At 53.5% G+C, this 23996-nt stretch overlaps 10 protein-coding genes across 10 annotated transcripts; 5 read left to right on the top strand and 5 right to left on the bottom strand.

Moving 5' to 3' along the window:
* Positions 1-146: 146 nt before the first annotated feature.
* K460DRAFT_344295 (allantoate permease) lies at positions 147-2198 on the bottom strand (the record flags this gene model as incomplete). Its single annotated transcript, XM_040931248.1, has 4 exons — positions 1556-2198; positions 1223-1499; positions 630-1173; positions 147-579 (listed from the first exon to the last, which is right to left on the bottom strand). Exons 1-4 carry the CDS (start codon positions 1913-1915, stop codon positions 147-149), a joined length of 1614 nt encoding a protein of 537 aa, XP_040784043.1. The 5' UTR covers positions 1916-2198.
* K460DRAFT_168267 (uncharacterized protein) lies at positions 2057-2904 on the top strand. Its single transcript, XM_040926930.1, has one exon. It carries the CDS (start codon positions 2199-2201, stop codon positions 2730-2732), a length of 534 nt encoding a protein of 177 aa, XP_040784042.1. The 5' UTR covers positions 2057-2198; the 3' UTR covers positions 2733-2904.
* Positions 2905-3076: 172 nt separating this feature from the next.
* Positions 3077-4216, top strand: K460DRAFT_408942 (glycoside hydrolase family 105 protein; the record flags this gene model as incomplete). Its single annotated transcript, XM_040937206.1, has 1 exon — positions 3077-4216. The coding sequence occupies one exon, from the start codon at positions 3077-3079 to the stop codon at positions 4214-4216; it is 1140 nt and encodes a 379-aa protein (XP_040784041.1).
* Positions 4217-5231: 1015 nt separating this feature from the next.
* K460DRAFT_369507 (heat shock protein 90) lies at positions 5232-7752 on the top strand. The gene is made up of 2 exons (XM_040933973.1): positions 5232-5315; positions 5401-7752. The coding sequence occupies exon 2, from the start codon at positions 5424-5426 to the stop codon at positions 7530-7532; it is 2109 nt and encodes a 702-aa protein (XP_040784040.1). The 5' UTR covers positions 5232-5315; positions 5401-5423; the 3' UTR covers positions 7533-7752.
* A 694-nt stretch (positions 7753-8446) lies between these two features.
* Positions 8447-8780, bottom strand: K460DRAFT_408940 (uncharacterized protein; the record flags this gene model as incomplete). The annotated part of the gene is made up of 2 exons (XM_040937205.1): positions 8447-8591; positions 8665-8780. 2 exons carry the CDS (start codon positions 8778-8780, stop codon positions 8447-8449), a joined length of 261 nt encoding a protein of 86 aa, XP_040784039.1.
* Positions 8781-9747: 967 nt separating this feature from the next.
* On the bottom strand, positions 9748-11202 carry K460DRAFT_379558 (kinase domain-containing protein; the record flags this gene model as incomplete). Its single annotated transcript, XM_040935177.1, has 1 exon — positions 9748-11202. One exon carries the CDS (start codon positions 11200-11202, stop codon positions 9748-9750), a length of 1455 nt encoding a protein of 484 aa, XP_040784038.1.
* A 247-nt stretch (positions 11203-11449) lies between these two features.
* K460DRAFT_168168 (uncharacterized protein) lies at positions 11450-13325 on the top strand. Its single transcript, XM_040926929.1, has 4 exons — positions 11450-11742; positions 11794-12300; positions 12349-12735; positions 12807-13325. Exons 1-4 carry the CDS (start codon positions 11697-11699, stop codon positions 13091-13093), a joined length of 1227 nt encoding a protein of 408 aa, XP_040784037.1. The 5' UTR covers positions 11450-11696; the 3' UTR covers positions 13094-13325.
* Positions 13326-14727: 1402 nt separating this feature from the next.
* On the top strand, positions 14728-15392 carry K460DRAFT_358223 (uncharacterized protein; the record flags this gene model as incomplete). Its single annotated transcript, XM_040932092.1, has 2 exons — positions 14728-15212; positions 15269-15392. 2 exons carry the CDS (start codon positions 14728-14730, stop codon positions 15390-15392), a joined length of 609 nt encoding a protein of 202 aa, XP_040784036.1.
* Positions 15393-16851: 1459 nt separating this feature from the next.
* Positions 16852-18489, bottom strand: K460DRAFT_379555 (uncharacterized protein; the record flags this gene model as incomplete). The annotated part of the gene is made up of 4 exons (XM_040935176.1): positions 16852-16900; positions 16966-17359; positions 17410-17917; positions 17974-18489. 4 exons carry the CDS (start codon positions 18487-18489, stop codon positions 16852-16854), a joined length of 1467 nt encoding a protein of 488 aa, XP_040784035.1.
* Positions 18490-20324: 1835 nt separating this feature from the next.
* K460DRAFT_293740 (uncharacterized protein) lies at positions 20325-22670 on the bottom strand (the record flags this gene model as incomplete). The annotated part of the gene is made up of 1 exon (XM_040929445.1): positions 20325-22670. One exon carries the CDS (start codon positions 22668-22670, stop codon positions 20325-20327), a length of 2346 nt encoding a protein of 781 aa, XP_040784034.1.
* Between the last annotated feature and the right edge of the window lie 1326 nt (positions 22671-23996).

Genomic DNA, 23996 nt, shown 5'->3' with positions numbered 1-23996 from the left:
TAGGTGGCAGCGAAAAAGTCATTCATTTTATCAACAACGCGAACGCGAGTCTTTCATGATGAGCAAGTGCTACATACTAGCCAACCCCACGAATGGTATCATACTTTAATCAATCCATCATTGCAACATTACAACCCCCCCGACGCTTAGTATACGTATCGGAAGTTGGGGTTCTCCTTATCCGTCAAATCATCAAAACCATGCGTAGCGTTGATCTCCTCGCCAAACTCCCTGTCCTTCTTCTTGTTGCGCAGAGTCAGGTTGAATCGCAAGAAGGCGATGACAAACAGCAGGGCCGAGTAGCAGCCGAGATGGATGGCGAGGGATTTGAGGTAGCGGGTATCGCCGTCGAAGAAGACCTTGGGTCCGGTAGCGTTGCCGGCGCACCACGCGAAAAAGTTCATGGTGATGCAGACGGATTTCTTGGTCTGGCCTCCGACGTTGCGGGTCAGCATGCTCATGCCGAGACCTTGCGCGGCCCAGAAGGTGAAGATGATCCAGTAGCTGATGAGCAGTCCGGCTCTTGTGGAATTGTTCTTGTTCTTGACTGTCATGTTGACGATTGTGCCAATGAAAGCCCTGGATGAAATGTGAGTACAGCGTCATCAGTATGGTAGGACGCAACTTACGGAATCATGAAGACGGCCATGGTGAGCAAGTTCTGTCCAGTCCTCCTAGTCATCCAGGCAGAGCCCAGGAGTGTGCCGATAATAACCACACCAAGGACCATGGCGAGGAGTTGGGTCTCCAAAACAGAAAATCCCAAGCCGTTGATAATGATGTTGTAGAAGGCACCGAGTCCAGAAGTGGGGAGTGTTGTGAAGAATTGGATGCCCATGTAGCAGTAGGTCTGCGGGTCGAGGAGAGCCTCCTTGAACTGGTAAAACCGGAACTTCTTGTTCTGGAGACCAGTCTGATTGGAGCGGACACGCTCAACCATCTTCTTCTTGTCTTCTTCCGACCAGCACTTGGCGCGCATAGGGCTGTCGGGCAGTCTGAAGATGACCCAGACACCCCAAACGAATGAGATGATGCCGTAAGTGATGAAGATGGCCTGCCACGATCTGATTGGGGCATTTCCACCAACCGGTTTGGCGGTACGGTGTTTGATCGTGGAGAAACCGTAGGCCAACAAGCCACCGACAATCTGCTGCATTCCGTTCATCATGTACCCTAAACAGTCAGTGGATGTTTGCCATGTTGTTTGTACGCAAACACTTACAGTAGGTAACAATCTGGGCCTGCTCGTCTCGCTTATACCAAATGGAGGTCATGATGAGGAAAGCGGGCTGGCAGACAGCCTCGAAGATACCGAGCAAGGTCCGGACGGCGACGAGAGCGGGGAAGCTGAAGCAAAGAGCATGGCAGGCAAGGACCACGCTCCAGGCGAGGATGTTGAAACCGAGGTACTTTGCAACGGGCACACGCTGGAGGATCCAGTTGGTAGGGTATTCGACCACAAGGACGGCGAGATAGATACAGGTAGTGAGCCATCCGAACTGCAAAGGACTTAGCAAGCCGTCTCACGCAAATCGAGGAATTGTCTGCTACTCACCACTGAGTTTTTCTTCAGAATTGGGATGTCGTTGCGGATACCCATAATGGAAGTAGCGGACATGGTGCCCTTGTCCAGCGATTGCAGAAAGTATGTGATGACCATGATAGGCAGCACACGTCTGTCAATCATCCTCTTTAACCGCTTGTTCTCCTCTTCTGTGATGGGAATGGCAGTGGCATCCGCATACTTGGCCACTTCGGAATCGACACGGTCATAGTTGAGATGGTCGACCTTCTCATCCTCGGCGGACAAGACGCGCTCGACCTTGCTGATATCGGCCTTGTCGTCGCGGGAGTCGTGAACCACCTCGGGCGAGGTGTGAACACCGTCAGGGCTGGTGTGTTTATCGGTCGCCATAGTGGTGGGACTTCCAGGTGGTTGGCAACGGAACAAGACAGCAGGAGGTACGGGAAACAAAGACCTCGAGGACTCACAACGAGCTGGCAGAAAGCGGAGTGCTCGACGAGATATTTCTACCTGGTTTAGATTGTCCGTCCGTGTCCCCGTACCCCGGCTTCTTTACCCCATGCAGGCAGGCTACTCCGCAATCCTGGGATTAATACTCAACGTCCATCCCGCATCAACCTCCAAGAGGCACCAATTGGCATGCTGACTCGCTAGTCGTTAGACTGCTGACCCCATGGGCCATGCCGTCCATTCAGAGTGTGGAGTGCGGAGTCTCCGGACGGCTAGACAAAGCAGTGTGGAGATGCCACCATCTTGGCATATTACCAACAGCAGCATCCTTTCGGCACAATGCACCCCGACTGGCGCGCCTGGCGGGTTGGCATGCGCATGTGATGAAATAAGCTCGCGCGAGCATCAGGCGAAGCTGCGGCTGCAGGGCTCAGATAGGTGGTGGAAGATTTCCTCCGCTCGTAAGGTTGGTGGCGGATGGCTTCGAAGGCCTCGCATGACTCGGGCCGCCAGCTTACCCAGGCCCGCCCGTCGCATTTCCCTCCACGCCGCCTTCCGGTTATCCAGAGACTATTCCATCGGACCTTCGTCGTATCGGGACAGTGGTCAACGAGCATCGGTGCATTACAGGACGAATGCGGGGATTGGCATCGCTCCCAAGCTTGTCTTGGTGTCGATGAGTGAAGATTGGAAAGAGCCGCGTTTCCAGGAACCCACCTGCTGGAGCGACTCCACGTGGAGCCAGCATTCGGTGTAGAAATAGACGACATCGGTGTAGCAGGACACGAAAGCGGCAAAGAGCGGACCTCTAGAGCCTTCAATGCAGTCAAGGACCTTGAACACCCCCGAACCTTTTGGTTCCCCGCTCAATTTCATGCTACACGTGTGACCTTTTTCATAGCCAGCTTCCCCAGATCTCGCGTGTGGCTCCTAGACTTTTTCTCCTTCCCCTCCTCTCCTTCAGATTGTAGCAATTGCTTTCAATTTTGACAGCTTCTTCAACCCACCGAGCTTCAATTGCTCTTCCCCTCCTACCCCGCATACACGTACAGCTCACACCGAATCTCTGAGACGCGTCAAGCTCCCCTCCTCCCCCCAAAAATGTCCACCCTCACAATCCACGGTCTTACAAAAGGCCAAATAGACGAGAAGATTCTCCTCTTAACCCACAACCTCATAAATATCCACGACACAACCGGCGAGTTCCTCCTCAAACTAGACGACGGCCGCATCATCGACACCAAAGGTTGGGATGGCTGGGAATGGACGCATGGCATTGGATTGTACGGACTATGGCACTACTACACCCTCACAGGCTCCACCGCCACCCTAGACATCATGAAAGGGTGGTTTGAGAAGCAGCTAGGCAAGGGAACGACCAAGAACATCAACACCATGAGCCCATTTCTGACGCTCGCGTTCCTATACGAGGAGACGGGCAACAAGACTTTTTTGCCTTGGTTAGATACATGGGCGGAGTGGGTCATGCATGGACTGCCCCGGACAAAGTTTGGCGGCTTCCAACACGAAACGTACAATTCCTTCAACAAGGACGAGTTGTGGGACGACACGCTCATGATGAGCGCTCTCCCCCTCGCGAAAATCGGCTTAACCCTGAACCGCCCAGAGTACGTGGAGGAAGCAAAGAGGCAGTTCCTGCTGCACTGCCAGTACCTGTTCGACACATCCACGGGCCTCTTCTACCACGGCTGGAAATGGGAGGACAAAGAGGGGTCGCTGGAAGTCGGCCACAACTTTGCGAAGGCGCGGTGGGCAAGGGGAAACTCGTGGCTTACGATTGCTATCCCGGACTTCATTGAGCTGCTTGATCTGAAGGAGTCGGATCCGCTGCGCCAGTTCCTCATCGGCATCCTCGAATCGCAGTGCAAAGCGCTCGTCAAACTGCAGGCGGAGAACGGCATGTGGCGCACGCTGCTGGACATTCCTGTATCCGACGGCTCGTATGAGGAGGCGTCTGCCACAGCTGGGTTTGCCTATGGCATGTTGAAGGCGGTTAGGAAACGGTATATCAGCGGGGATGTGTACTTGGAGTCGGCGGTCAAGGCTATCAAAGCGGTGATTGGCAAGATCAACCCCGAAGGAGAGTTGTTGGAGGTCAGCTTCGGCACGGCCATGGGCCACGATCTGAAGCATTACAAGGACATTGCGTTGACGAGTATGCCGTATGGACAGGCCATGGCTATCATGGCGTTGGGAGAGTTCTTGAGGACGTTCATCTAAGGGACATGTTATAGACACGAATCGACGATTGATGCAATTCAAGAACGGCCCTATGCTGCCCCAGGACTTTTGCATAAAAAGTATTCCTATTTCTATGTAGAATGTTCTGGACGATGACCCTGTCCACGTATCTGACACGAAACGCCAAGTTGCACACGGAGTTCTCCTGTTCAGCCCGCGGTCGAAACTATGCGCGGGACGTCGAGGACGAACGTGAGCGACTCGAGCCTCTTGATCCCAATTGAGTATATGAATGTTGTTGGCAAACGCAATCTCCCTAGCCTCCCTGTCAACCTGGCGGCAGGTCAATCGCGGCGCGGCAATGGTCGGGTGGCGGAGCGCTGAAGGCGTATTCGTAGATTCCATCGCGACGTTCTCGAGGCAGCCTGAAGAGCGGCAATAGGGCGCCAGCCTCCTAGGGGTCATTTCTGGTTTGACAGATGCCTTCCATGATTAGTCCCCACCGCATCTCGGCGGTTTGCTACTGTAGTACGAGTGTGGGCTGCGGCGTAGTGATTGCGCGAGGAAGCGGTAGCAATTGTGTCGTGGGTGCTCCAGGTAGTTGTTAGCGATAGATGAGGCTGTACATGCTGGAGAGGCAGCTCAAGGCTGACAAGCTGAAGCCCTGCAGGAGGAGGCTTGGAAGACACGTCCTGGCTTGATAGCAGGCGATTGCGATCGAGGCATAACGCAGCTGCTGCCCGTGGATCTTGCTCGAATAAACAAGTATAGTATAGTAATATGTTGCAAGCGCAGCAATGGATTGCAGTCGCAGTGCACACGCCGCCCTTTCTGTGGGTGACAGGCGGTTGCTGGGGGAGGAGGAGGGCGGTTGGCGGTGAGGCTGAGGTTGGAGGGACAGCCCCGCGCTGATTGGCCAGGCTGCGGCTTTCTCTGCGTTTCTGCCGCTCTGTCTAGAAGATTCTCGAGCTCCACCGCGGCCTATATGAGGTCTAAATTCGACTCTGCCTCCTCTTACTACTCTCCATCGAATTGCTCTCTTACTCTTCTCACCACACAGACGCACTTGTCTCCCACCTCGCTCTTATACACACACACCTTAGTAGAGCCTAGCAGTCGACCCAACCCCGCCTAATCTGTACGTACTACCCTCCACACCGACATTGCAGCCTACCCCACCGGCGAGGCTACGATTGCGAGCCTGCTCTGACTTTTCCGCGCAGTCCCTCCACACACAACCGCCACCATGTCTGCGGAAACCTTCGAGTTCCAGGCTGAGATCTCTCAGCTGCTCGGCCTCATCATCAACACCGTCTACTCAAACAAAGAGATCTTCCTGCGAGAAATCATCTCCAACGCCTCCGACGCTCTCGACAAGATCCGATATGAAGCCCTCTCAGACCCAAGCAAGCTTGACAGCGGCAAGGACCTCCGCATCGACATCATCCCGAACAAGGAGGCCAAGACGCTCACCCTCCAGGACAGCGGTATTGGCATGACCAAGGCCGACCTCATCAACAACCTGGGTACCATTGCTCGCTCTGGTACCAAGCAGTTCATGGAGGCGCTATCAGCTGGTGCTGATATCTCCATGATTGGTCAATTCGGTGTCGGTTTCTACTCCGCATACCTTGTTGCCGACCGTGTCACCGTCATCTCCAAGCACAACGATGACGAACAGTACATCTGGGAGTCCAGCGCTGGTGGCACCTTCAAGATCACCGAAGACACCGAGGGCGAGCCCATCGGCCGTGGTACCAAGATCATCCTGCACCTCAAGGACGAGCAGATGGACTACCTGAATGAGAGCAAGATCAAGGAGGTCGTCAAGAAGCACTCCGAGTTCATCTCATACCCCATCTACCTCCACGTTCTCAAGGAGACTGAGACCGAGGTCGAGGACGAGGACGCCGCTGAGGAGGTCCAGGAGGGTGACGAGAAGAAGCCCAAGGTCGAGGAAGTCGAGGATGATGAGGAAGAGAAGAAGCCCAAGACCAAGAAGGTCAAGGAGTCCAAGATTGAGGAGGAGGAGCTGAACAAGACCAAGCCCATCTGGACCCGCAACCCCCAGGACATCACCACCGAGGAGTATGCCTCCTTCTACAAGTCCCTCTCCAACGACTGGGAGGACCACCTTGCCGTCAAGCACTTCTCCGTTGAGGGTCAGCTCGAGTTCCGCGCCATCCTCTTCGTGCCCAAGCGCGCCCCCTTCGACCTCTTCGAGACCAAGAAGACCAAGAACAACATCAAGCTCTACGTCCGCCGTGTCTTCATCACTGACGATGCTACCGACCTCATCCCCGAGTGGCTCAGCTTCGTCAAGGGTGTTGTCGATTCCGAGGATCTTCCCCTCAACTTGTCCCGTGAGACTCTCCAGCAGAACAAGATCATGAAGGTCATCCGCAAGAACATCGTCAAGAAGACCCTCGAGCTCTTCAACGAGATCGCCGAGGACCGCGAGCAGTTCGACAAGTTCTACGCTGCCTTCGGCAAGAACATCAAGCTTGGTATCCACGAGGACTCGCAGAACCGCGCATCCCTCGCCAAGCTCCTCCGCTTCAACTCCACCAAGTCTGGCGAGGAGCTCACCTCCCTCACCGACTACGTCACCCGCATGCCCGAGCACCAGAAGCAAATGTACTACATCACCGGCGAGTCGCTCAAGGCTGTCCAGAAGTCGCCCTTCCTTGACACTCTCAAGGACAAGGGTTTCGAGGTTCTCTTCCTCGTCGACCCCATTGACGAGTACGCCATGACTCAGCTCAAGGAGTTTGACGGCAAGAAGCTTGTCGACATCACCAAGGACTTCGAGCTCGAGGAGACTGACGAGGAGAAGAAGGAGCGCGAGGCTGAGGAGAAGGAATATGAGGGTCTGGCTAAGAGCCTGAAGAACGTCCTTGGCGATAAGGTCGAGAAGGTCGTTGTCTCTCACAAGCTCGTCGGCTCACCCTGCGCCATCCGTACCGGCCAGTTCGGTTGGTCAGCCAACATGGAGCGTATCATGAAGGCCCAGGCTCTTCGCGACACCTCCATGAGCTCGTACATGTCTTCCAAGAAGACCTTCGAGATCTCGCCCAAGTCTCCTATCATCAAGGAGCTCAGGCGCAAGGTCGAGGCTGACGGTGAGGATGACCGTACCGTCAAGTCCATCACCCTGCTTCTCTTCGAGACCTCGCTCCTCGTCTCCGGCTTCACCATTGACGAGCCCGTCCAGTACGCTGAGCGCATTCACAAGCTCGTCTCTCTTGGTCTGAACGTCGACGAGGAGGTCGAGACCGAGCAGGAGGCCAAGGCTGACACTACCGAGGAGAGTGCCGCGGCGACCGGCGAGAGCGCCATGGAGGAGGTCGACTAAACGTATCGCCTCTTGCTCGCTTTCGAAAAGTTTGGTCGGCGCTTTGATATCCCTTTCATGTGTCATGGCTTTCTTTCCCTTTCACAACCTCACTTGCATGACGGAGCTTAATCTATGGCGGCGTCTTAGAGTGTCTACTTCATGCTTCACGAGTAAATGGATATCCCGAAATGTACTCTAGGTAGATTTACCTTGGGGTGGCTCTGAGTATCTCAGCAGCCGACTCATGAATGATGAAAAGTTAAAAAATATCCTTCACCTGCTTGTCCGTGTCGTGATGTCGTTATTCAGCCTTGAGCCTTGCTCTTTCAAGGTCCGCTTCAACACAGTTTCGTTCTATTCGAAACTGATAGTTTTAGAGTCTAGCATCGCTACTAAAAGAGGATTTCTAAAGCACCTACGCCCTAGTTGAGCTATTGCTAGTTCTGTAAAGCTACTTTACGTGGAGATATTTCTAATTATATTGAATTTTCTAGGAGAAGTTAAGACGGTTGTTGATTATAGGTTAAAATATTATTATTGTTCTCCTATAGTACTATAATGAGTCTGATGCGACCTGTGGTTGTATAGGTCGTATAGCACCTTAACCATGGTTTTATACTAATTTATCCTGCTGCCTTGTATGATCCGCTCTTCTAGCGTTAACTTTACTTTTGAACAAAGAAATAGGTTGTATATGCGAGGAGGCAGTCGCTCTCTCAAGGCATGTATGAAGCTGCTGCTCCGTAGTCTCGCCACCACCACTACCTGCGGGAAGCTGCCGCCTCCTATGCCGCCTCCTCTTCTGCAGCCTCCTCTTCTGCAGCCTCTCTCTGAAGGCGACGTCTTTTTGGGCAGTGACTAGGTGGGCCATCTATCGCCACCAGTGTCTCATAGGGGTAGTTTGGAGGTCTAGCTTGGATGTTGGTCACATATCATGACAATTGCCCGTTGGTGCTGCGGTGCGCAACCCTGATGAGGTAGTTGTGTTTGACCTCCCTGCCGTTGACCGTGCCGGTTAACAGGACCTTGAAATGGGGCGCTGCCGTTCTTCCGCCTGTTTTCGTCTTTATGGTACTCCTGTTAAGAAGGTGTTAGGCTAATCGTCGAGACTTTTGGCTAGGGCAATGAATCTCTCATTGCGTATACGTACAAGATATCGACCTCATCGTATTCCCCTTGTTCAGCTATCTGCAAGGCAAGTTGCTCCATAACGGTTCCAAGGCTACCGTTTGGAGTGCTGCAGATCCAATCAAGACGGTCAGACATTGCGAAGGTGTATGCTTTGAGGGGCTCCTTAGAAGTGGAGATAGATATATATATATATATCTATAGCGAGCCAGAGAGTAAGAGTAAGAGTAAGAGTAAGAGAATAAAGGCAAGAGAAAGAGAAAGAGAGTAAGAGTAAGAGTAAGAGCAAGAGAGAGAGAGAGAGAGAGCAAGAGAGAGAGAGAGAGAGCAAGAGAGAGAGAGAGAGAGCAAGAGTAAGAGTAAGAGAGCAAGAGTAAGAGTAAGAGAGAGAGAGAGAGCAAGAGCAAGAGAAGGAAAGAAAGAGAGAGAGTGTGTGTGTGAGAGTAAGAGTAAGAGAGAGCAGACACTGTTAGATGCCTAAATCAGAAGCTTTGAGCAGAGCGTTAGTTTGCAAATCTGAATTACCCGCGTTGCGCCCAAAACTGCCCTGACGAATACTTTCTGAGTTTCAACCAGCCCATCGACCTATTCCGCCCTGAAAGTCTATGTGCGGTTAGGAGTCGCGCTTCAGGATAAGCCATTAACAAACATATTTGATCATAATGTCTTCTGCATTTTGCATGCGGTGCTATTACATCACCTTTATACTACTGCATACGGGCACTCATTCAGATGCGAGACTATGCTCCCACCAATGAATTTGCTTTTCTTGTAGTGGCCTTTTGTATACGCTTAGACTTTGGGACCACTATCGGGCCGGGGATAAGGGTGAGGTGCTGACCTTGTCAAATATTGGAGCTTGGTTCAAGGATCTTGGTTCAAACGCATTCTTTTAACTAACCGATTTAACATGTTTAGTTGTTTGGACGGGATACTCACCGTTCCAAGGGTGATGCTAGACTCCGAAACTATCAGTTTCGATCGCAATACCAAGAGTCCTCTTTTGAAGGGGCCCGCGACAGGCTTTATGCTCCTCCTCAAAGCCAGGCTGAGACTAAGGGTTCACTTCAAGCGCCAAAACACGAAGCAGCGATCCAACATGTTTTCATGGCCCGTCTAATGGCCCGTCTAGGTGAAACCAGGGGTGGTTAAGCATCTCCGTAGCTGTGGGACGTTTTGTCGGATCGTAAACAAAGATTTTTGATAAGAGGTCGTCTAGCAGGGCAGCCTCGTGCTCTGGTATCTTGGGCAGTGCCTTCAGGCGCCTACCCCACTCATTGTTGTAGCCGGATAGATAGACATTGTCTACCTTGATGGCTTTTGGGTTCCACACCATGTCTGAGAAGCATGATGGGAATGGTTGGTGTTGGTGTTTGAACCAAACTTTCTCCTCCGGCCTCGACGTGCCGGTCTGGACGACACGACTCTTCGGTTCATCCCATATATTGTACACTATATCTTTCAAAGATCGTTCGTCACCCTCCCACCACTGCTTATGTGGTTTCCCCTTGCTGGGATCCTTTGTCGGCCGCCCCTGAGAGTCCCACAGGGTAGTATCGTGCCACTTGCGGGGCATGTCTCCCAGAGTGTGGATGATGTAGCTTATCAGATCCGCCGGACAGGTGACATCAAAGGGACTCTCGAAAGGGCCTTCTCCGGATCTAAGTCGGAAGATGCAACAGCCAAGAGCCCAGATATCGCTCGCGGGACTAGCAGCCAGGCCGACCGCGACTTCGGGCGCCAGGAATTCGAGCGGAGTACCTAGCAGCTCCTCAGGCGGCGTCGATATAGGGAAACATTGGTCGAAGTCGATGAGTTTAATATCGGTGTTGATGATGTTTGATGGAGGAGCAAGGAAATTTATTGCCTCCACGATGTATCGTGGCGCCTCAGGACCGGTCATTTCGCCAGACTCGGTCTCCAGCTCTCCCGTTGTTGGGCGGCCGAACAAGCGGTAGATGTCACCTTCTCCAAAGCGGTCGATGTCACAAAGGCTGAGGCAAAAATTCCCCGTTGTTACGTCCCCGTGGCAAAGGCCTTGTGAATGAAGATCGGCGATTGCTCTCGTGGCTTGATAGGCAACTGTCCGAGCGAGCTGTGGTGTGAGTCGGCAAGTGAAGTGATAGGACAGCTCAGACGCCGATGGGCCAAGGACGGGCAGGACGAGGCATAGATGGTGGCCGTTTGGTCCGTCAAAGGTGAATTGTCGGTGATGCTCCACCACAAACTGTGCTCCGCTGGCTTGCAGATTTGAGGTGACGCCGTGGCTCAGGACACTCTTTTCAGCAGCCGATGCCGAATGCTCAGCGTCGACTATCTTCAGAGCCACCCACTTCTTCCTGTCCTCGTCCCGAGCGAGCCAAACGGTGGAGAAGCCACCGGCACCAAGCTTATGCACAATTCTGTAGCGCCCATCATCGTACCTGTCGCCCAAGTGAACAGGATGGAAGCCCCCGGGCCTGTATTTCTCGATGTCTTCCGTATCGACGCCGACACCCTGGGGGAGTAGGAAGCGAATGTCGTAGTACTCTTCCTCTTCAGCGTCCGTAAAGGTCGACATGTTCGAAAGATGCCAGAAAGCTTAGGAACCGAGCTATAGACGAAAGAGGGAAACGGAGTAGTAGCGGGAGAAGTGGAGAGCAGATGACTAATCACGTAGTTGTTGTAGGAGAATAACTGATTGGACCTTTCACTGAGCTGATTCCTTCGACGTACTGCCGACGAGGGAAAGGAGAGTGGAATGTCCGGCGACTGGCTACCCCGCTTCCATGTTGTGTGGACTTTTAAGCCGTGCTCTTTTAGAAAAGTGGTGTCGATTGAAGATGATGAATTTCAGGGTCCAGCATCGAAAACCGGATCTCCGCAGCTAGGCGCGTTGCACCTTTACAACAGCAGGGATGCAGACGACGAATGACGTATGAGAAGGCGCATCCATGATGTCTAGAACACAACTCCCAGCTTCGGAACCTGAAGACTTCATTCAACGCTTTTAAATTCTTTTCAAATTTCCATCTCCCTTCTATACCGTTTGAACCTTGTAATTACGAGTTAAACATGTCAGCCGTTGATCAACTCAAGCAGCAGAATGCTGCGCTCCAATGTATGTTACCTGTTTCGGCAGGGGATAACTTATACTAAAACGCTCTTCTAGCCAGCGTTGGTAATGTTGCAAAAGGAGCTCAATCCACCGCGAAAAAGCCCACCACTGCCACTCCTGCAAAGGCAACACCATCCACAACCAAGGCCACTCCAGTCAAAAAGGCAGCTGCCCCTGCTACTACTACCACAAACACGACTACAACGCCTGTGAAGAGAGTCCCCAGAAAGCTCAACGCAGCAGGCGCATCATCCACTACAACCCCGGCGAAGACTGCAACACCGACAGTAACACCATCAGCAGCTACCAAGAAACCAGTGTCTAGCGTTTCCGCTCCCAAACCCGTAACTACCACACCTTCCGTCAAGAAGACACCGGTTACTGCGGCTGGCACGAAGAAGCCATTACCAACTGCTGTCAAGAAAGAGACTACTGCCTCACCAGCGTCAGCATCCAAGCCCGCAAGTGCTATCAAGAAGACACCGGTAAAGGCTACTCCGAATTCAGCCTCGACTACGGCGACCAAGGCTACACCTGTTGCAGTCAAGAAGAACGCAGACGGTACCTATCCCACCCCTCTGTCCGTGATAAAAGCTCATCCAGCCCCAGGTCAAGCACCTGTAGAAAAGAAGCCCGCGGGCAACATCGTCGGCCGAGGCGTCAACACCGCGACAGGCGGCCTGAACAAGACTGTTGGCGTTACAACGGGTACGGTCAACACAGTCGCAGACTCGGCTACCACAGGCGTAAATGCAACTCTTGATGGCGTTACTGGGGTCGCAGGAAAGGGTCTGGACAAGCTACCCGGCGGCGTGGGCAAGCCCGTCAAACATGTAACCGACGGCGTGGGCAAGACAGCGACGGGCGCTGTAGACAACGCATACTACACTGCTGGAGCGGCAACCAAGGGAGTGCAGGGAACTGTGAGCAAGACGACCGGTGCTATCGGAAGGGGCGATGTGCGAGGCACTGTAGCGGGCGCAACGAGCGGAGTTGGTAAGTTCATCTCGACACTTCCCTCTACTTCAACTACTTCGTAGCTTGGAGAAGCTAACGCGGTATCTCAGGCAACACAGTATCAGGTGTCGGCAAGGGTGCAGGCAAAACCGTCGGCGATGCTGTCGGCGGAGTAGGCTCTACTGTCGGCGGTCCACTCGGAGGCGTCGTAGGCAATGTTGGAAAGGGCGCGAATAATGCCGTAACGGGCATCACTGGAGGCTTAGGTGAGGGAGTGGGAAAGCTCGGCAAGGGTGATGTGATTGGGGGAGTTGGAAGTACGCTCGGAGGCGTTGGAAGAGGAGTTGGTGGCTTGCTTGGGGGTCTTACCGGGTATGGTGAAGAAGAAGGGAAATGAAAGATGGCGTGGTGGCTCGAAAACCTGGGGACGGAGTGGGAGGCTGACGACAGTGACACCATGGAGGGAGGAAATGAGTAATCGTGTTTGACAAGGGATGGGGACATGAGGAGTCGAGCCGCGTAATGCCTAGGTTATGGGGATGTATGAAAATGGTGATGCGAGCTGTGTATGGTGGGCAACACTGGCCTGAACCTGGTTTGGCTAGAAGATTGATAACAGCTGATCTTGATGGAGTTGCATTCTCTGTTGTCCGTTTTAGGACAGTGTTGTCAACGCTTGTCTTTCCTGTATTCTTGCTGTACTTTACTGCTTAGCATGTCGAGGCTTAGTAGTAAAGATTGGAGTCTTCCAATCTGAATGTTCTTCTTTTCCTATGCTATACAGCGGCTGCCGTCTTTTAGTACGCAGCTTCGAGGTAGAGGATCAACTGTTCTTGACTCGCACCTTGCTGGAAGGAATGAATGACCCACGCGATCTACGTCGTCTCCATGCTTCAACGCCCGGCGTGCTTCATGACTCTCCCATACTCACCTGCATGCCGCGCCGGTCTGCGTCGTCAGCACGAACAGTCACCATGGACAGGCCTCAGTATCCATGCCTCTCGTGTTCCCGCACACGCTGCCAATTTGCGGAGTAACCGCGCAGTAATGGCCCGATTGCACACGACTACAATATACAAACCGACCGCACCAGAACAGAGGCCAGTGCCCCGGGGACAACGTATTGCTATTGCCGGTCTTGAAATGCACGCGAGAGACGGAGGCTCAGACGTTGCGGCCCGATATAATGGGAGAAAATGGCACGATGTTCAAACTTGAGTTTCGGGCAACGTTCTTTGTGTTCCTGGCCCTCGACCGCTTCAGGCTAAGCCGCCCCAAGTAAAACGCACGGACGGCACCCGCGGACCCCGAAGGCTACCATGCACCGCAGCCTCCTTCCGGCCAGCGAACGATTCCTTGAAAGTTGCATCGAATCAGCGGATTAGGCGCATGCATTCTTCTAACACCAGGAACGTTTCCTACGCGTGTCAAGCAATGTCGCTAGGGCCGCATCGACGAATCCTACTTCTTATTCCGACGTGACAGGCCATGGCTAACCAAAATTGTCGGCACAAGCTTTTCCAAGCCCTGTGCATCTGCAAACATTTCCGACCCAAAAGAATTGGCGTGCAACGCTTGGGCCGCCTCCTGTACGCGGTGTTATTGGAATATCGCGAGGGTCCTGTGCCATGATAAAGGATAGGCTGTGGAGATTTAAATCCACTCACTTTGCCGACACCCGAAGGCTGCGGATATTCATGTCAAGTAGTTTGCGCGCGCTCTAGCATTCAAAAACACTACGCTGCCTTACCTACCTTACGTATACCCTTCTTTCGAAAGTGCCCAGGTTCTCAGTAAGCACGTGGGCTATATATTATTGGTGCGTTTTATTATTAGAGGATTCACAGTACAGTACCAGTGGGTCGTGTAGCAGCAGTTACGGTACGGGATCCCCGCTAACGAGGGCCTAGATCCCTACACAGACTACATTCAGGTTCACAAATGCAGCCAGCCACTAGATCACGACAGCAAACCCCTCAAAACCTCAGCTGCACCCCTTGGTCGGAAAACAAACTCACAACAAACTCCAGCATGTTGCCAAAAAGCCTGCTTCTCGCGCTGTTTGGATGCACAGCCGTCCTCGCTGCTCCCATGGAACACCGCCTCGAGGACATCCAATGCCGCTGCCTCTCCTTCTCTACAAGCGCCAAACCCACGCTCTGCACCTATCTGGAATCACACGGACTGGACTGGGACACGGCCTACTCGCTCGCGTCGGACAATAATCTGCAAATCCAGTTCGCAAGCCAAGACACCATTTCCAAGGTCCTCGAGATCCGGAAGCCTTTGCCCAGCAGTATGCTGCACGTCTTGAGCTACGGACCAGCTGGGCCGCCAGACTCGACGAGTCTGATTCAGACCGAGCACAAGATGGTTTGCGGACTCGGCAAAGAGGCCAAGTACATGGGCCGTCTCGACATGGACCTTGGCTCAGAAGCGCACTACGTTGGTGTGGTGGTTGCGGCGTTCATGTTGTTCCTATGCGCCTACCTTTTGGGAGAGTACGCTTGGACGAGGTATGTCATGATCACGATTTGTATTAGCGTTTTACTTTCGACTAATACGCTAGCAGGTACTTTGGCCCCCGTGGAGGAAACATCAAGCTGGAAGGAGACGAGAAGGCCTTGACCGCTGCTGCCGCTGCAGCTGCTGAGAAAGACCACGTCGACGACGCCACCTTCACCGGCTTCTCCTGAACACGACTTGTCCACATCAACATGAATAATTCACTTCACTTCACATCACTGCAAGCGGCCTTGCCTTCGACGGCGACTTTCTTGGCCTCGATCTTCCATCGCCATTGCAGTGGCGCTAGACGCTATAGAAGGCGTTTTGCTAGTTGCCTTTTAGCTCCAGGAGATCAAGGCCGCCTTCAATACGTGGAGTCGCATCGCAGCACTACGCTGGCCAGTCCCCGTGTGGCGTATAGATGGCGTTCCGGGGGGCAATTTTGGGCGGGATCGAGTCGGACCTTCCCCTTCCCTTCCATCGCGCGGGGACTTGGTTCAAGACGCTACTCCCGATCCTGACACACTTTCGTGCTTTTGAATTTCGGGCAAGCACATGCGTCTAACAAACACGCTATTCGGTCTTCTTGTGGTCAAGGCGGGATATCGCCACGAGGGGTTGACAAGAGGACATTTGGGTAGGAGGAGTTTGAGGGAGACGGACAGGCTGGCGGGAGGTTATGGGGTTATAGGGGAATGGATGGCATTGCTGTTCAAAACATTAAATCATGTAATTATTCAAGGTGAAGAGGATGAAGATGATGCTCAATGCAATGGATAAACAGTGCAAAAACTCACATGTTACCTTGTGTCGTTTCATCATGCCTTTGATGTATACATGTATATTAAGGTATTAACCATCCTCTCTCGTCGAAACAATGGGAAAATTCTACAAAGAACCCAGCATTTCTTCCTTCCTTCTTTCCTTCTTACCTGGCTGATTAACAAGCATATACACACAAGACCACAATGAATGATTGAATAAGCGAATGCATAACTTCAACTCTTAACATTCAGTTCAGGCCCAGGCCCCAAGCCCACGCACGAGCTCTATTATCCACCCATCCACCCATCGATCCATCTATAGATAGATATGATATGTACAAAAACCAATACATACATACATACACACATGCATAGTTCCGTTATATATACGCCGAGCTTCTTCTTTGAAAAAAACCCCTCCCTGATGTTGGAGAAAGCGCTCCATTCCATGATTTCCCTCCCTCCCTTCCGAATGAGGTGGGTCTAAAAAGAAAAGAAAGAAAAGAAAGAAGCCCCTGTGCCCTTGTATGATGATGATGAAGATGATGATGCAACAACGACTACAACAACAACAAATAATAAAAAATGCTAATGGGTATAAACGCTCTCACATGCGACGCGATGCGATTTTCTCTTTTTCCCAACCCAACGAAGCGACGACGACGATGGCCTTCTTCCCATTGTGTCTCTCCGCCTCCACCCTTTTCTCTCGCTTTATCTCGTCTTTCTATAATTCGTCGACCTGTTTTCCTCAGGCCAGACGAGAGTATATATGTTCTTCTCCGCCTGTATGTGTGTTTCCCCCGATATATGTAAATGTTGGGTGCGGTCAAAGTGGCTCATGTACAGGTGGTGGTTCCTCCTCCACAGGCGGCCGAACTAGTCATGAAGCGGATTTGGGCCACTCTAGTTGTATTTTGGGCTCGTATAACCTGTTCCGCTCTTTGTTAGTATATTTTGGCCTCGTTTTTGGACTAGGTGTATCGGGATTACTCACATAAACGTCTCGTACCTCACCCCCCTCTTCTGCGTCCTCTTGACACGGTCGCCGTCGGCGGCGCCACTGTACAGCATCGGTGCCCATGCCATGACGTCCCTCCATCGCTTGATCAGGTGTCTCCAGTAGCATGCCTCGGCTGCTTGGGTCAGGTAACGTTCTCTAAACACCTGGACAGAGTTGTCGGCGATGCGCCTCGCTTTCTCGGGGTGGTCGAGCAGGTCTTCCATGGCAGAGGAGAGGTCGGAGAAGTCGCGCTCGACCTCGACGAAGTTTTGGTTCGAGCCGTTGGAGCGGAAGAGGTAGTGGTAGTGCTGGATCCACTGCAGCTTGTGCGAGACGATGACGGAGCGGCAAAGTTGGCGGTACTTGAGGGAGCCCGAGTAGGACCTTCCTGAGGTGATTGTTAGCTCCTGACTATTCTTAGGGTTCGGAGTGACATACCCTCAGCATGTGCAATGAACATGTAGTTGCACTGATCCACAGGGCCCAGAAACTGCTCCTTGAAGTTCGGATCCGTCCACTTCAGCTGCCCAACATCGCTCCACGGTTTGCCCTTGGCCGCGTCCAGCAGCGCTCTCCGCAGCTTCGGCGCAAACGTAATCTTGCCGCGCCAGACCAGCTTCTCCATCTTCTGGTCCCACGTCTCGATGCTTTCCCGCTCTATCGCCTCGTTTGCTACTTCGTCGAGCGTGCCCAACGCAGGCATATCCCAACTCCAGAAGCCAAAGTCAGGGATAAGCCAGAGGTTGTGGTCCTGGACGCGGCGCGCGAGCGACCACATGGGCTTCGTAGGTTGTGCGGGGAGATCTTCGACTGAGAAGACAAACTCGATGTTGGGAATGTCTGCTTTGGCAGGCGCGGCGAGGACGGCGCGATACATTGCGCTGAGGGAGGCGAGGGCTTTTTGGCGATTGACGTTGTCGACTAGATAGGTTTCGAGAATGTAGAGCTGTTACCTCGACGTCAGCATGCAAGCACAACCACCACGCGTAGCGTTAGACGAACCTCTCTGTCATAAATCATGCCCCGAACCATGCCTTTGGTCAGATCAAAACTCGACAGATCCGCCTCGGTCACCTTCCCCCACCTCTTGCGCACCTTGACGGCGCGTTCAATGTCCTCGTACTGTCCCGGAAACGCGCTCTGACACTGGGCCTCATCCAGGCCATAATTATTCCTGTCCCGTGTATATTTGAACGTCCAGTAGTCCTCCTCCTCCTTGAGCGTCGAGTTGCCCGTCAAGATGACCTGGTTGCTCGCGCAGTCCAGACAGGTATCGCACGAAAAGGTGGTGCTGAACTCGCACAGACAGCGGCCCGCGGGCAGGACTTCCTTGACGAGCGGCGGCAACGAGGGGTTCTCGGTGCGTGTGCCGTACAGGATGGAGCAGATGAGCAGGAACAGGAGGGCGCACGTCGAGACGAAGAGGAAAGACAGAATCTCCGAGGCGCCGGGGCAGCGTCGGCGGTAGACTGTCTTGTCCTTGCGCTCTTCCACGATCCACATCTTCTTCATCAACATTGGGGGTAGCAGGATCCGGGGCGTCTGATTCCAAGCGTGGGTAGCGGCGAGACTCGACGACACGCGCGAACGCTGGGGTTCGTCGAGGGCGCGTGTATCTATATTATTAAGGGAGTTGCAAAGGACGACGGCGACATGGATACAGGCGATTAAACGTATATGTACACGGTAACGAAGGACGGGACGGCGAAGGACGGGCGATGTGGTATTGGTAGCGGTAGTGGTAGTGGACGAGATAAGGCCACAGGCCGGCGTGTGTATGTGTGTGTCGAGGCGAAAAGGGCGTGAAGAGGGCAGGGAGAGTGTAGTGGTAAGAATGACCCGTCTATCCCAACAGGTGCATGATGGTAGGTTGAAGAAAGGTCTTTTGGCCCTATTAGACGCACGTGAGGCGTTGCGGAGGTGGAAAGAAAAGGAGCGGAGCAGGACCCGTCTTCGAAGGGTGCAAGCAGAACAGAACGGGGGTCGGAGGCGGGTGCCCAATGACAGGGGGGTGGGGGTCCGCTATCAATGATATGATTTGCGACGGCGCTTTCCTTCCCCCCGGCGGAGGCTCATCAGTTCAACATGAGGCATGTATATTTCTGGCCTGAACCTTGGTGGGGTGGCTGAGTGCTTCTCTAACTCTACTCTTCGCCCCCTCTATATTGTCTGCTTATGCCATGTTTACAGCGCCTGGTAATGGTTTCCCAGCGCTTAGCCATCGCGACTGTCAAACACGCGCGGCCTCTGGTGGCCACCCGCTCAATCGGGCAAGGCGCCATCCACACCGGGGATGAGGACCTGCATTTTTTTTCTGGACGCCTCTGTCTCACCTCTACAAGATCTACAGTTTGAGACTCTTTTGCTACCGCCGCTTGTCAATCCCTACTCCAGCTAGAAAGCCGTCGAGACCCTTTTCGTGGCGAGGGATCCGCTTTAGTTAGAGATTTATGCAGCCTCGAATCCCCAACTAGCGCCGGCTACCAGAGGCAAACTGTAAAAACACGTCCCCGACTGTCAAAGACCGCCCCCGAGGCTAGTAGGACACAAACATGGGCACAACCAAGCTTCTGTCGCGCGGGCCTGTTGTGGGCCACCGGTTGAGATTGGACCCGAACTTTGGATAGGAGCATACAGCTGGTAATAATGTCGCAACGAGAGGAGGGTTTTTGGTTGACACGCTGAGTGGTGGTGACTGAATGGTGAGAGGCTGCGCAAGTTTGGTTGAGCCACGCGGCAGCTTTTGCCATCGCACATGGCAACTGTCAAAGAAAACCTGGTAACGACATGTTGGTGTAACCGCTGATCCCTTTACCCTGAGCAACTACCTAGTAAACCCTCGGTGCATGGGCTTGCAAACACGTACGAGAACACTGGTCACAGCGCAAATATAGTCTACTGTAGTGTAGTAATCGTTCATTCATCATGGGATATCCACCGTATCAAAAAGACTCCCCAAGGGCACTCAACCTCGTCATAATAAAGGGAGGCCCCAATGCAAGATAACCCAGCCAGTGCAATGCAATACAATGCAATGCAATGTTGATAACAAAAGAACCCGATTCCTCCCAACAAACATCAGACTAATATGAAGAGGTACTAAGAATCGAACCGGGAAATATACCATGGCAGGCTATGTACATGATGAAGCCTGAAAAGAAGGGAAGTAAAATATGTTGCGACAATAGATTGTCCTAAGAAGCGAATGAATGGGTGCTGGCTGAGCCATGCTTGACCCATGGTGGGGGTGTGAGACCAGCGACCAACAAGTCCCGCACTCATCGAGTGTGGGAACATGTAAAATGCAACTAGCGTTGACGGCGCTGGTCTTCACTTCACACATGGACTGTCGTCTACACCGACAGCACGTGCATGTCCTTTTGATCGTTGTTGGTGGGAATCTGGAAAGGTCCAAACGCGGTTGTCTTGCCCTTGTGAGCATGGGCCGCAAGACCCATCTCGCGCATGCGTTCTGCGCCTTTTCCAGGTGCAGGACGCTTCTCTTTGGCGCCCTTGCGGTGCTGCTTCCGGTACAGCTGATCCTTACGGCGCTGCCTCTTCTTCTCGAGACCGACCTGGATAGCGATGGCGCGGCGGACGGGCATCTCATCAGGGCCCATATCTTCTTCCTCAAGCTCAAACGGATTCATCATGTTGATGGGAGTTCGAGGGACCGAGGCAGAGACTGTGAGCGCACGGCGCCCAGCAATACCGCCGCCAAAGCGAATCGCCATCTCGCTACGCTGCCGCGTCGTGCGAGGGTTGACCGTGTTGTGGCGGGTGGGTGGAGGCGGACGCAGGCGCATAGGTGGTGGAGGAGAGTGGAGACGCTTGGGCGAGTTTCCAAAAAGCTTGCGGGGAGGTGGAGAGCGATGCACGGTACGCTTCGCTGGTGGCGGTGATCGAAGCCTTCTAGGTGATTGTGCGGGAGAGCGCTTCTTCGGAGCATCCTTACGACGACCCCGTAGATCGCCGTCGACAGGGTCCATGCGACCATGCAGCATGAAATCGCTTTCCGAAGGCTCTTCCACTTCCGACACCTCGTCCTCCTCGTCATCGGGGAGTTCAGGGTCGGATGCTGGGAACGTGGGGTCGATATCTTGGGGCGTCTTCTTCTGCTTAGCTTCGCGTCGGCGTTTCAAAGTCGACATGTACGCTTCTTCTGCAGGTCGGTCCTCGTCGAGCGTTCCGCAGACAAAATCTGTACTGTCAGGCAGCTCAGGACTTGGGACGCGGATGTTGACCGGTCTTGACTTTGTGCGCTTGTAGTGTGGCTTGTCGGAGATTTTGAGGCCTTCCCGGCTCTCCAATGATCCGATCGAAGACTCAGACACGGTGCGATGGGTCTTCAGGCGAAGATGCTCAAGATGTTCAACCGATGTGGCGGCGGTGGAGGCTCCAGGTGCCCACCAGTTGTAATCGGAACCGGCATCGCTCTCATCGTCTGAGACTGCAAAGCCGTCTTCATCATCGGTTTGGAAGCCTTCATCGGTGACATCGCTGTACCCATCACTGGCGTTGCCGTCCTCATCAAGGTCGTCATCATCGTCGTCATCATCATCGTCGCCCATCTCTGCAGCGTCATCTCCTTCGTTCTCTTCCTCTAATGCCTCTTCTTCAGCCTCCTCACCCATTTGACGTAGCGTGTTCTCGACCTTGAGAGTGTCCTGAACAGTGAGGCGGTTACGGTGACATGTGACCTCTTGTGTCCATTCTTCGACCTCCTCTTCTGAGCTTGCGAACTCATGGAAGCGATATTTCTCGCACCGAGCAAGATCTGAGTTGACACTGAGGCGGCGAGTACGATCCACCATGGGCACCTTGCGAACGCTTACGGGAGATTTGTTGCAGACTGTCGAATCGGAATCGCGGTGGGCCCTCAACGACGGCTTTGGAGACGACGGTATCCGGCGCGCCAACGGTGCGGGGCTGAGCACACGGGCGCGGGGCTTGGTCGTCTTGGAAATGGCCTCTGTGGATATCTTGGTAGGGCAAGCGAATTTAATCGTGCAAGCACGCTTTGGAGGTTCGTCTGCTGGAGCAGGTGTTGGCTTCGCTGGTGGCTCTGCTGGCTTTTTCTCCTCTTTCTGGCCGCATGCAAACATGATCCGTCTCTTCCTTCCCAGCACGGCTTCCACATTCTGCTCATCGTTCATTGGAGTCGCAGTCTTCTGCAATGGGCTGACCATGTCGTCATCGTGCGAGACAACTGAAACTGGCAGCTCAAACGTCTTCTTGCTGAACATGGGCATATTTCGATGGAACGTAGCCGAAGGAAGCGGCGGGCTCGGCGTGCTAGTTCGCGTACCCGGGCTTGTGAAACCTCCGTCGCTGGTCAGCTCGGCCGTTGTGCCGCTGGCGTTGCTCCATGTTGAGATGCACGATAGTCCGCGGAGAGGGGTTTTGTCGGGATGCTCGTCGACGGGCGAGCTTGTGTTTGAGTTCCATTTCAGCGCATTGGTCAAGAGTGATTCTTTTCGATCAAGGACGGGTGGGAACTTGGTAAAGGAGGTTGTCGGAGACTGGTGAAGCTGCAAAGGGGCAGGACGTGGAGTACGCGACGGTTCAGGAGGCTCGTCCACGTCGGCTACTGCCTCTTCCTCTGCCGTCATAGCTGGTAACGACGTGTTTGAAACGTTCCGCTGAGTGCCAACCCCCAGTGCGCCTTGTCTGCTGATGTGATGTTGTTCGTTCGCCATGTTGATTCGTAGCAAGTATGGTGGTGTTGTGCTTCTTGATGCTCGCGCGTAAGTAAAAACAGATTATGGGATGCGAAAGGAAATGCTCGTGAAGTAATACGAGTCGCTGGCTGTCGTTGATGGTGACCCAGGGAATCCAAATTAGACACAAAGGACAGTTTCGTAGTAAGGTCGGGGTGGTGGTGTGTAGCGAATATGGGTATTGCTGAAGCGTGTCAAAGGTGAGGGTAGGACCCCGAGGGAGGCGTGTGTTATAATATCGAAATCAACATGATGGGAAAGTCTGAGGGGTCGACCAAAGTGGGATGAAGTGGAAGCTCGAATACGTGTCAGAAGCGGCACGATTGGGCGGTGTTGTTTTGGAAGAGCTTCCTGGTGAAGATGATGTAAAGGATCCTCAGCGACTGTGGCAACGGCCGCCGGGATGGGTGGGTGTGCGAGGGTGAGTGTGGTGAGGTACTCGCTAGGCGGTTAGGTAGATCGAAGGCGGCGCAGTCCTTGGTCAGACAATGGCCGCAGTAACTGCTGCGACAGTGGCACGTCGAGCGAGTAGTTGGACGAGGAGGAGGGAAGAAGAGGAATTTGATGTGCAGTTGGCGTGTCGGGCTTTCGGCAGCGCCCTGGTTAGCAAACGCAGGTAGCCGGAAGTAAATTGGCGCTCCAGGGAAATGTCGACCAATTCAATACTTGGTTTTAGCAAGTTTGAGCGCGCAGGAAATGGCCCATGTAAGCTCGCAATTTACCGTGCCACGGGCTCGGTCGGGGTGTACAGTAATGAAATCTGCTCAGCGGCGGCTACAGTGCAGACTTTGTTCTCGATGCGCTAGGCATTCATCACACACCGACTCCTCGTAGCCCACGCTGACCTTTCCTTGTCCTCGTCACCCACCAAAGCCCTTCTTTGTCGGCGGCTCAGCCTGCGCCTTTGTCAGCACCCAAAGAAGGCTTTCCGTACGGGCCAAATCAGGTTTGTCGCCCAAATACCCACAGCCGAGTGAATGGCGCAACGGCAGAGGTCGCATCAGACCCTGATGGACAGGCGAATACCTGTCTGCCGCTCCCTTCAAGCGCTGCAAGCCGGCGAGAATGCACGATGCACTGGAAGACGTGCAGCTGCGCTAGCAAACGCACTGCTATTAATCCATCCATACCTCTGCGACGTCGTGCTGCATCTCGCTGCAAATCAAGACGAGCACATGCACGCGCTGTTGCACTGCAGACGTCTCTTCCGCTCGCCAGATCGCGAACATGGCCGACATCTGTTCTTCTGCTCTCCTCTGCATGTCCCACTATCTACAGTCCTTATTATGGCCTACCTCAGGAGCA

Source organism: Cucurbitaria berberidis (genome assembly GCF_010015615.1).
Source record: "Cucurbitaria berberidis CBS 394.84 unplaced genomic scaffold K460scaffold_5, whole genome shotgun sequence".
Taxonomy (NCBI): Eukaryota; Fungi; Ascomycota; class Dothideomycetes; order Pleosporales; family Cucurbitariaceae; genus Cucurbitaria; species Cucurbitaria berberidis.
This window is presented reverse-complemented; position numbering and strand designations above follow the sequence as displayed.

Bases quoted from the DNA above. Each gene is read 5' to 3' on its own strand.
- K460DRAFT_168267 (XM_040926930.1), top strand. From the start codon at position 2,199: ATGGGCCATGCCGTCCATTCAGAGTGTGGAGTGCGGAGTCTCCGGACG.
- K460DRAFT_369507 (XM_040933973.1), top strand. From the start codon at position 5,424: ATGTCTGCGGAAACCTTCGAGTTCCAGGCTGAGATCTCTCAGCTGCTC.
- K460DRAFT_168168 (XM_040926929.1), top strand. From the start codon at position 11,697: ATGTCAGCCGTTGATCAACTCAAGCAGCAGAATGCTGCGCTCCAAT. The intron at 12,301-12,348 runs GTACCTATCCCA...ATCCAGCCCCAG, and splicing joins AGTCAAGAAGAACGCAGACG to GTCAAGCACCTGTAGAAAAG. The intron at 12,736-12,806 runs GTAAGTTCATCT...GCGGTATCTCAG, and splicing joins GGGCGCAACGAGCGGAGTTG to GCAACACAGTATCAGGTGTC.